Source organism: Vicia villosa, linkage group LG5 (genome assembly GCF_029867415.1).
Source record: "Vicia villosa cultivar HV-30 ecotype Madison, WI linkage group LG5, Vvil1.0, whole genome shotgun sequence".
NCBI lineage: Eukaryota > Viridiplantae > Streptophyta > Magnoliopsida > Fabales > Fabaceae > Vicia > Vicia villosa.
This window is the reverse complement of record NC_081184.1, coordinates 41,348,558-41,360,683: the sequence shown is the minus strand read 5'-3', so window position 1 is coordinate 41,360,683 and position 12,126 is coordinate 41,348,558. Positions and strand designations below refer to the sequence as shown.

Here is a 12,126-nt window from a genome sequence, read left to right as displayed (position 1 = left end):
AAATGGATCAAATAAAACAATAGTGTAAATGTAATATCACAAATCATGTTTATTGACAAATCAAATTTTGAATTTAGAATGAGATTTCTCTTACTATTATTGCAGGTATATCAACCATCTCTCAGCAATTAGCCAATTACCACATGAGATCAGAACACCAGAAGAAGCAAAATAGTAATAAAGTACTATAATATGTTTTATTACTATGTCTTTGGTTCTAAAAGTGATGGAAAATCTACTTTATTGTTTTCATTATTGAGAAAGTGTGTTCCTTAATCAAATTCATAATCAAATCACTCTTAGAGTGTGTTTGGATGGAGCATTTTAACGAGGGAAAGTAATGTTTTGAGGGAATTTAAAATGATTTGACCAAAATCCATTGTTTGGATACAAAAATGAAGAATTGTTAAAATGATGGAAATTTATGGAGTATTTCATCTAAGTTAAATTTAATCATTTTGAAATGACACCAAAAACCAAAGAATTTGAAATTTCTCTCATGTGTCCATAGAATGTATTTGTTATTATTATTTTTTCAAAATTTATAAATTGGTCCTCATATTTTTCAAAATTATAAAATTGACCCCAAATTTTTTTTAAAAATTGCAAATTGGTCCTTAATAATTTTTAAATTTTACAATTTGGTCCTTCAAAATTCTAAAAATTGCAATTCGGTCCCTACTTTTCAATTTTTTAATTTGATCCAAAAAAATTATATTTTATAAAAAATGACTCAAAAAATCTAACAATGAATTACCTTAATACTCCATCCAAACAAAATAATTTAAAATGAATGGATTTCAATTGAATCATTTGAATTACTTTGAATTTTAAATTTCCTTGTGTTTGGATGAGGTAATTGAAAAATTTAAAGAAATTTAAAATTCAAAGCAATTCAAATGATTCAATTGAAATTCATTCATTTTAAATTATTTTGTTTGGATGGAGTATTAAGATAATTCATTGTTAGATTTTTGGGGTCTTTTTTTATAAAATATAATTTTTTTAGATAAAATTAAAAAATTGAAAAGTAGGGACCAAATTGCAATTTTTAAAAATTTGAAGGACCAGATTGTAAATTTTAAAATTTTTTAAGGACCAATTTGCAATTTTTTTTATAAAAATCAGGGTCAATTTTGTAATTTTGGAAAATATGAGGACCAATTTGCAAATTTTGAAGAAATAGTAGTAACAAATATATTTTATGGAGTATGAAAGAATTTCAAATTCTTTGGTTTTTTGTGTCATTTCAAAATGATTAAATTTATCTTAAATAAAATACTCCATAAATTTCCATCATTTTAACAATTCTTCATTTTTGTATCCAAACAATAAATTTTGTGCAATTCATTTTAAATTCCCTCAAAACATTACATTACCTCATTAAAATGCTTCATCCAAACACACTCTTAAAATTTTCAATTACCTCATCCAAACACACTCTTAGTTCTAATCTATCAGATTGTGAAATCTAACACTCATGTATTATTGTTTCCTTCAAAGTAATAATTAACTAAGTCAATTTTCAAAGGCCTTTCTCCAATAAGTATACTCCAACAACTATTGAGTGGTATGTTGCAAAAATCATTGAATTAATAGAAGTAAGGATGCATTTTATAATAACAAATTATTTTTCCAAGTTAAATAATTTTGAAAACCATCACATTCATAATTAGTCAAAGTTGGTAATCATCAATTTCAATTGATGTTTATTTTTTTAAAAGTTTAATAAATTTTATTTTCTCTTAATATATGGAAATTATAGATAACAGAGAAGATGAAATTATTGAATAATATCATAAATAAATTTATTATTAATTCAAATATTTCAATAAATAATATCAAAACAAAAAATAATATTTATATAAGGGAAAAATATATTATTGATTTAAATATTTTAATTTATGAAAAAAATTATAGCCATCGATTTATTATCTCTTTTAAAGATAATAAGTTTTTTTTGATTAAACAATTTTGTCTTTCATTTATTTTATTTTTATTATATTTTAAAAACAACGTGCCTATCTTACCAGTGCTCGTGCGAGTGTACGAATATCATACTAGTTGAGGAAAAAAGAGATAAATTTGTAAAATTAACTTTTTGGATTTCGTCCTCAAGACCACGTCAGTGGTGCCACTTTGTTAGTGGAAAGGTTGACGTCTGAAATGAAAACCAAATAAATTTTAATATTTAAGGACTTTTTCATTAAAAAAAAAAAGGCCAGCTTATAGAGGCAAATTAACTATTTTAGCTTTAACTCTATGTTATATTTAATCTATGTTATATTTAAGAATTTAGAGTGTCACAAAAGTCAATTATAATTAAATTTATATTATATTTTAGGATTCAGAGGATTACAAAAGTCAATAAAATATTTTAATTTGAATAATCTTTTCTTACATAAACAACATAATTTTTTTTTGATAATTTTGGTGTTAAATTTAGGTGAAAGATTAAATTAACCTGAACATTATTGAACATTATTGATAATTTCTTTCTTCTGCTTATTCTGAGTTTAAAGATTCATCCAATTTGAGAACAATATATGTTTCTTCTTTCTTCTGCTTATTCTAAATATCACTTTTTCCATTTATTGTTGGTGAAGATTTGAAATTCATATATCTATTATTAACCTTGATAAAAATCATTTACCTAAAAATATGTAAGAAATTAAGGGTGAAAAAAACTTAAATGGTACATGAAGCGGCGGTAATTTTAGCGTACTTGTAACGTGCTGTAGATCAATTAAAAAGCAAAATACAAAAGTCAATTCATATTCTTCGCTTTACAAAAGTGGGTTCATCTACATATCCATAACACCAGCACATAATGAATAATTAAAATTTTAAAGCCTGCAAAATTAGAATTAGAAGAGTGAGATGAAAAAAAATTTCCTTACTGAAACTCCTATGAACCAAAAAGAAATATAAAAAAGAAATATAAAAAGTGAGAATAGAGAACAAATATCTATTATTTTCCAGAATACTTATTCATCATACAAAAACTCTTTTTCTAATAAAACCCTAAAACATCATTAAACATCATATACATCTAAATATCAGCAAATAACATCGTTGAAGAAATACGAAATCAAATCATAGCAAACAAAAAGAAAATACGAAATCGAATCATAGCAAACAAAAAGAAAACAAACTGATGAAAAGTTGCAAGCAACCACAAGGAATTCAATCTTGAGTGTAATTCTTCAGATATAAAAACCTTTTTTTTGCATAGGATGTAAATAATGGTGGAGGATGTAAAGAATTGTAGAGGATGTGAAGAGCCAACGAATGGAAGACAAAGATGAGTGAAATGAAATGGATGAAAACGAACAAAAATTGAAACGACTGTACCTACTGATGTGCAAAAGAAATCAATGATAGGATGTCCATTGCATTTGGCTGATTCTTATAGTGATTTTGTTTAGAGTATCTGCATTGGTATCTGTCTAAGACGTTACGTTTTCCTTTGCAACCTTAATTATGGAGATGATGTTGGAAAACAAAAAGTATCAAAGCTATGTGTGGGGACTTGTTTAAGTAGTAAGCTAGCGGTCATAAATTAAAGTTGAATAATAATTACTAAAATAAAATGACCATTAGGATATAAAAAAACATGTAAAATGAGTTTTAATTAAGGGTAAGAAGTAATTTTGTTAATATATTACTTTATTATATTTATAATAGATTAATAATAAATTTAATAAAATAAATACAATTATATTAAATGAAAGTTTCCTTTTATAGCATAAGTAAAAATAAGTAAAAAATATAAGAATGCATGATAGAGTGACAAGTGGCAAACTTGCCAAAATACTCATCTTGCATTATTATATTGTATGATTGTATGATTATTCAACTTGCTTCATTTCATTCTATCAATAATCTATTTATTTTAAAGATTTCATAGTTTAAAGATTTCAAAGATTAAAATTACACACGAATGATTTATATTTTATTTAATCACGAGCTTATAATTTATTTTACTAGTGTATAGTTTTTTTCAGACGCCATTTTAAATAGCGTTTTAGTTTGTAGCTTATAACTTATCATTTTTTTTCATTAATACCCTTATAAATTTTAATTATTTTAAATATATATTTAATTATTAATTAATAAATATCTTTTTATATGATTTTACATTTATCAGTTAATTAAACCGCTAATTTTACTAAACATTTTAAGTAATTAACTAATAAGCCATCAAATATAAAACTATAAGTGGGAATCAATAATTTTATCAAACAAAGGTTTAAAGAAAAAAGTTTTGCAGCTAGGAAAATAGTGGCCTGAGTTGAGAATAGAAGTGAACACTGAAACAAACTGCTTTTAGGTTTAGAGATGGCTGAATACGAAGAAGACGAAAGATACGACGGGAACGGCGCCGGCGCCGGAGGAGGAGAAGCCGGAGGAGAAGGAGAAGGAGGAGAGGATCTTGACACCACTCATCCCTATCCTTCTTCTGCATCTTCTCCTCAACCTCTCGATCAACCTGTCTCCAAATCTCGCGTACGTTTTTCTTTCCAATTTCCATCTCTGAATTTGAATTCATTGATTCGTTTTTACTCTTCGTTTCAGCATTTTTGATAATTAACAGTTAGGGTTTATTGTAATTCACGTTTGAAATTAACTATAAACAGTGGTTAAATGCACTAGGTTTTGAGATTAAGCAATTAGGATTAGTTAGTAATTGGTTTCTGCTTTAAATGTGTTTTACCTTTGAAATTAGAACCTATATATAGGTAGGATTTTCTTTTCCTTTTTGGTTTGAGTAATTATCTAATTGATAGCTTTTTATTTTTGTTGTTGTTTGTTTTTGGCAGCATGAATCTCGTGAATATGATAGAGAATCTTCGAGAAGCAGAGAAAAGGAACGAGAGAAAGATAGGAAAAGAGATAGGGATAGACCCAGAGATAGAGACAGAGAGAGGGATCGTGGTGAAGGGGAGAAGGAAAGGGATCCTCACCACAGAGACTATCGACACCGTGACAGAAAGGATAGGGAAAGGGGTAGGGATAGAGATAGGGATGATGGAGATTCTCACAGAAGTCGTGACCGTGACCATGACAGGTTAAAAGCTCATATGTGATTTTTAATATTGATGCTTAATTTGTGTTGATTATTCATGTTTTAGTAGTAATGTTGTTTCTTTTGGAATTGTTGTTTTTGTTTTGTTCATTTTCAGTTTTGCTTAAAATACTAGTTTATATTACAGAAGAGGAAGAGGGGATTATGATCGAGAGGAAAGGCATAAACGTAGGTCTCGGTCTATTTCTCCGTCTAGAGATAGATCTGAGCATGGAACAAGGTCACGTTCTCGCTCGAAGAGGTAAATCGTATAATAAACATACTTAAAGATTTAAACTTATAGAGTATGCCCTCACATATGCATGTGGCAGCTATTCGGAAAATTGTTAAGTTACGTTCTTTCCTTAAAAACATCTGTTGGATGACTGGTTCAATATAATAATAACAACCAAGCCTTATACCACTATGTAGGGTTGGCAACAAAGTTTCTAACATTCTACCTACCTGATAAAATGTTTCATAGTGTGAGGTAGCCTTTATTTTTTAATGCTAACATTATTTACTTACAGCAAAAGGGTTAGTGGTTTTGATTTGGCCCCCCCTGCTTCTGCAATGTTAGCTGGTGCTGCCGCTGTTACAGGTATATGCTCTTGTGTTTTGTACAAACTTTGTTAATGTTAACTGCTTTCTTTTTTTGTTGGTCGTAGTATGGAAAAAAGTTCATATCAAATTGCATGCTGTTATCTGGGTAAGCTGTATTCAGTTATTATCTGATCACAGCTCTTTGAGGACTGGTCTCCTATGGTGTGCAATTTAATTTAGCCTTCTTCTTTTTGTTTACTTGTTGATATAATCCTGAAACTAAAAGATACTTTGGTTTTTTGTCTTCTGTTTGGTGTTTGCTTGTTTTGTTTCTATGTCTTGTCTTATGCTCTAAGAAGGCAATGTTGGGCTACTTGCCCCAATGTGCTGACAATGGGTGTGAGCCGACATCTGTAGCTTTTATGTCCATGGAGGAATCAATGCACCGGTATTTGGTGGGCCTTGTTCGTCTTCAACTGGAAACTATATCTACTTTGGTAGACGTACAGATATTATCTCCAAAACTTGTTTAAATGTTCCTTTAATCTCATGCCTATGTTAACAAGGTTTAATTCTGCTTGAACAAATAGAATTTGAAGTAAGAGGAGTCATTGATACCCAATCAATCAATAGTTATTCAAAAGATTCAGTAATAAACTTGTTCTGAGGTGTAATATGGCTATACTTGCAGGTCAGATTACTACACCAAATCCTACAATTCCTGGAGTGTTGCAAAACATGTTTCCAATGGCTACTAATCAGGTATATCTCACTTTGTTTGTTCCCATTCCTTTTTTATTTTTAATAAGGTTTGGCTTATATTAATTTCTACCTTTCTATTTTTCTTCTTCAGATGCAGCAGTTCAGTGCTCTCCCTATGATGCCAATTCAGGCTATGACACAACAGGTAAAGAAATACTGTCCAGTGATATACTGATTTTAAGCACTTAATTGATGTATGAAGTTTTAGAATTTTAGCAGTATTTGCTCTAATTTAGGCACTTCATTGATGTGTGAAATTTATACAGGCTACTCGACATGCTAGAAGGGTGTATGTTGGTGGACTCCCTCCGACAGCCAATGAGCAGGTACCACGCCTAAACAGGCCTTCTCTACTATCATTTTTTCTTACTATTGGCATCATGATCTTTGACCTTATCTATTTCCTTACCGCTGGTTTTTGGATAATTGTAACTACTGTGTGAAATAGGTTTTGTAGAATTGTTCATGTTTTTTAATGCTCAAATATATTTTATAAGATTGCTCAGAGTCATCCCTTTTAACTTCTGTATGACGATTATTAGCCAAGCTGCCTTGTCAAATAGTTTTTCTTGTTTCATCATATGACCATTTACAATCTGATGTCATGTACTTTTCATGTGTTGAATATCTGATCGAGAGAATGACTGAGGTGGGCAGTCTGCTAAACCGCCTTCTTGCCAAATAGTTAATCAAATGACCATCTAGTTTTATCTCGTGCTCTATTCAATTACTTTATTGCGAGACTTTTACCCTTGTGAGTTCTGGGAGCATTTCTAGCGTGTCATTATTATTGACATACAAACAAGTGGAAGACAAGTCTGTAATTTATTTAAGCTTGTTTTTGTTCATGATTGTTTAACCCTTACTTATGGATTTTTTCATGTTATGCTGCAGTCTGTTGCTATTTACTTCAGCCAGGTCATGGCTAAGATTGGAGGAAACACTGCTGGTCCAGGTACATAAAATCTTCAAATATGATTTACTTCAGCCTGTTGAAATTTTAGGTGTCATTCATCCTTAGGAACTAATTTTATGCTGTGAGTGTATGAAGGTGATGCGGTGGTCAATGTTTACATTAACCATGACAAAAAATTCGCCTTTGTTGAGATGAGGTCTGTTGAGGAAGCTAGCAATGCAATGGCTTTGGATGGGATTATTTTTGAGGTTGTCTGAGACTTCTCTCTCCCTCTTTAATTTTTTTGGAGTAAATGAATATTGATGATCTGAATCAATTTGATTTCTTTTTAATTATAACTCTAGGGGGCACCTGTCAAAGTTAGGAGACCTACTGATTACAACCCTTCTCTAGCTGCTACTCTAGGCCCAAGTCAACCTAACCCAAACCTAAACCTCGGCGCTGTTGGTTTAACCCCTGGGTCAGCTGGTGGACTTGAAGGCCCTGATCGCATTTTTGTAGGTGGACTTCCGTATTACTTCACAGAAACTCAGATCAGGGAGCTTTTAGAAACTTTTGGTCCTCTTCGGGGTTTCGATCTGGTAAAAGATAGAGAAACAGGAAATTCAAAGGGTTATGCATTTTGTGTTTACCAAGATCTCGCAGTTACAGATATTGCATGTGCAGCTCTAAATGGAATTAAGATGGGAGATAAGACTCTCACTGTTAGACGAGCTAATCAAGGTACAACCCAGCCTAAACCTGAACAAGAGAGCATTTTAATGCATGCACAACAGCAAATTGCACTGCAGGTATGAAATATTCTCTCTGAAAATGTTTCTATTACCAATATTGCGGTGCCCATTTAAAACTCTAGTTACTTAATACTTCCAATCTTGCAGAAACTTATATTTCAGCCAGCATTAGTGGCTACAAAGGTGGTGTGTCTAACCAACGCAGTTTCTCCTGACGAGCTCAAAGAAGATGAGGACTTTGAAGAAATTATCGATGACATGAGACAGGAATGCTCCAAATTTGGTAATTACTAATTTTGAGTGTTGGTTTTCTACTGAAACCTGCAATGCATTTGTATTAATTGCGATATTTATTTGTTTCATAGCCTTTTGTAGTCTGACCTTCTATAAAGCATCAGGTTACAATCCCAGGCCTCCATAACCTTCCATCTTTATGCATCCATACCTACTTCATTGCATATTTTGAAAGTTTATTTACACTGTACACTCTTTTATTGTCACAATATGTGCAGGTACTTTGGTGAATGTTGTGATCCCTCGCCCACAACCAGATGGGGATTTATCTGGTGGAGTTGGAAAGGTCTGTATTCTGTTATAAAAAATTCTTGCCATGATATATCTATTTTTTTCCAGTTATCATTCTTGTTTTCTTCATAATAATGATGATGATTGCTGTTATTATTAATATAGAAATGAAGGGTGCATGGCGTTTTTATGCTAGTGATAGATTGGTGTATAGTTATTAGTTATGGATGGCAAATATGAAGAGTTTGTGAGTACCATTAGAGAGTCTGAAACTGTTTTAAAAAAGAATTCTAATGCACGAAATTGACCAGATAGATAACATATTTTTTGTTAACTTTTAGAGTTGTTTTTGTAAGTTAAAATCCTTCTGGGGTAAAGCTGTTAAGCTCAGAATAATTAAGTCAATACTTTAAAATATGCTTTTAATTGAAATATGGTTACTGGTTAAAGGTATTAGATATAGCTTTATATTTCTGTTTCATATATAGATAGTTTTGCTTTCTGTTATAATATACTATTCTGTGTTCCTATATAAATAGGACTGTAATCTGTATCTTTCTTCTCATTCAATAGAATACAGATTTTATCCCTTTTCTCTTATTCTCTATTCTCAACAAAAGGAGTGCTAGCAATGAACCCGGATTCCTTGCCATCACTGGTTGCTCATTCACGCAGTCAGTTGATCTGTGACCATCTTCCGACAGTCCAAAAAATAAGCAGATTTTGATTCATTATTATTATTTTTACACTAAAATTACAGAGCTTAAGATCTAAACTGTCCGAGCTCCATCCGACGGTTACAGATCACCCGGCTGCATGCAGTCAGTTACTGGAAGGAATCTGGGTTTGCTAACCATACGCTAACGCACTTTCCAACTTACTCTCTCCTATACTTTAAAATTTAAACAGTTATCACTAAATTACAGGTGTCTCATAAATTTGGTGGTATTCTCAAGAATTTCAACAAATAAAAGCCTGTTGAAAAATGTGTATATAGTGTATTACCAAAGTTTCTGTGAGGGTCATAGAGCAGTTCGCATATACTATTATATATGGGCAAACAAAGGGTGACAACTTTTCTGTTTTTTGCATTTGCAGGTGTTTTTGGAATATGTGGATACTGAGGGTGCTACAAAAGCCTGCACTGGGTTGAATGGGAGAAAATTCGGTGGAAATGAAGTAATAGCCGTCTTCTATCAAGAAAACAAGTTTGCTCAGGGGGATTATGAAGGCTAATTGCTGTAATGCCAATTGGATTGTATCTCAATTTTTCATGTATGTTGTGAGATTTTTCAATATAAGTTTCTTGATATGTTGTATACTGAGTTGGGAGCGTAGAAACTGATAGCTTATGTTCCTGTTAACTTGGATTTTTTCAATTTGGTTGATAAATAATACTAGTAGTTTGATAATTCGCAACTTCTCATATCGTATGCTCTATCTGATATCTTCATATATTTGAACTGCTTGATTGAAGTATTCTTTGAAGTATCATTTAAAATATATGTTTGAAACTGAATAGATATTTTAATTTCAAGTATATTAAAATTAAAAGTATTAATCTTTTTATATAAGACTATTTTAATCTAACGGGCCTTGCCAATGGATTAAAAGCCTGAATATAAATTATTACTAAAAGTAGTAAAAATAACTTACAACACTTTGGTGAATAATATCTATCATTTTTCAGTTTGGAAATAATCTTTTCATAGTTATTGTTGTTCAGCCTCTTAGTTAGAAACATTTTTGTTTTTTACTCTTGCAAGATTCATTTCTTAGAGTGGGCAACTTCAATTCCCATAAAATATTAATCTCAAACTCCTTGGCTAAGTGTTTGCCTAACAGTTATGCTCCTTCTCATCATCACCTATGTTATTATAATGTCATCCAGATACACCAATAAAATTATTACCTATCAAGCACAAACACGCCGAATACGACCTTGACATTGATAATAATTTGAAAAAATAAACAAATTAAACGTAATCATAAGTGTAGGTGCAGGTGTTTGACACTGACACAGGCACAGACACATACACTCATTTTTTCCAGAGGTGTAATGTTTGATTAATAGAGTATGATCTCTTTCACTTTTTTAAAGCCCAAATTGTTCATAACTTTGGTGAATCTTCTAAATCATGCTCTTGGTGATTGCTTTAGTCCATGTAAAGTCTTTTTTAATTTGCAGACAATGTTGGTGGTAATAAGTTCACAGTATTCAGGGGTACATCCATATAGATCTCTTCATGAAGGAAGACAATTCAATTGTAATTGGCTGCTAAAGATAATATCACCCTTACGTTACGGTACTCATTTTAGCAACTAGAGCAAATGTCTCTGAGTAATCTACTCCATAAGTTTGAGTGAATCCTTTGACAACCAACATTGCCTTGTACCTCTCAATAATCCACCAGCCTTGTATTCTATAATGTATACCCATTTGTACCCTATAAGTTTCTTTCTATTTGGTAGAGAAACCAGTTTTCAAGTATTATTCTTATTCAGTGCCTTCATCTCCAAGTCCATGGCTTGTTTCCATTTCCTATCAAACAATGTCTTAATTAAAGAGTTAGGTATTGTACCAATTGTTAGTTGGTCTAGTGGTAATTGATGTTGGACTTGGTAAGGAGAACCACAATTCAAACCTGCACAACTGCGATCGGGAGGGGTTGAAACCACTTGATGTCAAAACTGACCCTCGAACCAGATTAGGCGGTCCAATGGGCAGACACTGATGGTAAAAAAAAGAGTTAGGTATTATTATAGTGTTTAGACTTGTGAGGGATGCTTTACGGGTGAGTGAAAAATGTTCAAAACTTAGGTAGTTTAATATAGGGTAAAATGGATTTTTAGTAGATGTTCATATATCTTTTTTAAGGGAAATTGGAAGATAAATCTTTGTAGTGTGGTGGTAGTATTGAGTTGGATTTTGTTTCCTGTTCATGAGAAAATTCAAAAATTGAATCCCTAATGCTTGAAGGGTTGAAAGAAGTCACCTCATGCAATGTTGAATTGGATTCTTGGATATGAGTAGATTCATGAATGTTATTATTTCTTGTATATACTAAAATCTTTCCAAATCTTACATCAGTTTAAACATTTTTTTTCTAGAATCAAGTTCAGTCACAATACTGTCACCACTAGTTTTAGTCTCAACTTTTGGTTCAAAAGTAAGGTTGGGAAGTAGAGGAGACTCATCTTCCTTACTTATGTTTTCTCTCTAAAGATGAGTTTGAAGAAAGTAACTTTCCTATTCATGGAAGGTGGCATCTCGAGAGACAATATTTATGAGATGGTGGATGATAACATTTGTAATAGGGATGGCAAGTAGACCCAAACCCGCGGGGCCCACCCGAACCCGAGTCAACGGGTAAAAACCCGAGTTTACTGGGTTTGGGTTTGGGTGCCACCCGATATTTCGGGTTCGGGTTTGGGTAGTGTGAAACCCGCACCCGAAACCCAAAATCACACCCGCTTATATATATATATATATATATATATATATATATATATATATATATATATATATATATATATATATATATATATATATAATTGTGGAAAGTTGTAGGAAAATT

The 12,126-nt window shown here is 31.5% G+C and overlaps 1 protein-coding gene across 2 annotated transcripts; it reads left to right on the top strand.

Annotated features, from left to right (window-relative positions):
* The first annotated feature begins 4,247 nt into the window (after positions 1-4,247).
* On the top strand, positions 4,248-9,960 carry LOC131601610 (splicing factor U2af large subunit A-like). Of its 2 annotated transcripts, XM_058873478.1 has the most exons (15): positions 4,248-4,509; positions 4,824-5,071; positions 5,217-5,330; positions 5,599-5,669; positions 5,737-5,777; positions 5,971-6,114; positions 6,308-6,373; positions 6,465-6,518; positions 6,640-6,699; positions 7,268-7,328; positions 7,425-7,537; positions 7,634-8,080; positions 8,171-8,306; positions 8,536-8,603; positions 9,647-9,960. In XM_058873478.1, the coding sequence occupies exons 1-15, from the start codon at positions 4,342-4,344 to the stop codon at positions 9,782-9,784; spliced, it is 1,929 nt and encodes a 642-aa protein (XP_058729461.1). In that variant the 5' UTR covers positions 4,248-4,341; the 3' UTR covers positions 9,785-9,960. The 2 variants fall into 2 exon arrangements, with proteins under 2 accessions (XP_058729461.1, XP_058729460.1); XM_058873477.1 differs by lacking the exons at positions 5,737-5,777; positions 5,971-6,114 and having other exon boundaries at positions 4,250-4,509; positions 6,303-6,373.
* The last annotated feature ends 2,166 nt before the right edge of the window (positions 9,961-12,126 follow it).

Bases quoted from the DNA above. Each gene is read 5' to 3' on its own strand.
- LOC131601610 (XM_058873478.1), top strand. From the start codon at position 4,342: ATGGCTGAATACGAAGAAGACGAAAGATACGACGGGAACGGCGCCGGC. The intron at 5,331-5,598 runs GTAAATCGTATA...ATTTACTTACAG, and splicing joins TCACGTTCTCGCTCGAAGAG to CAAAAGGGTTAGTGGTTTTG. The intron at 6,700-7,267 runs GTACCACGCCTA...GTTATGCTGCAG, and splicing joins CTCCGACAGCCAATGAGCAG to TCTGTTGCTATTTACTTCAG.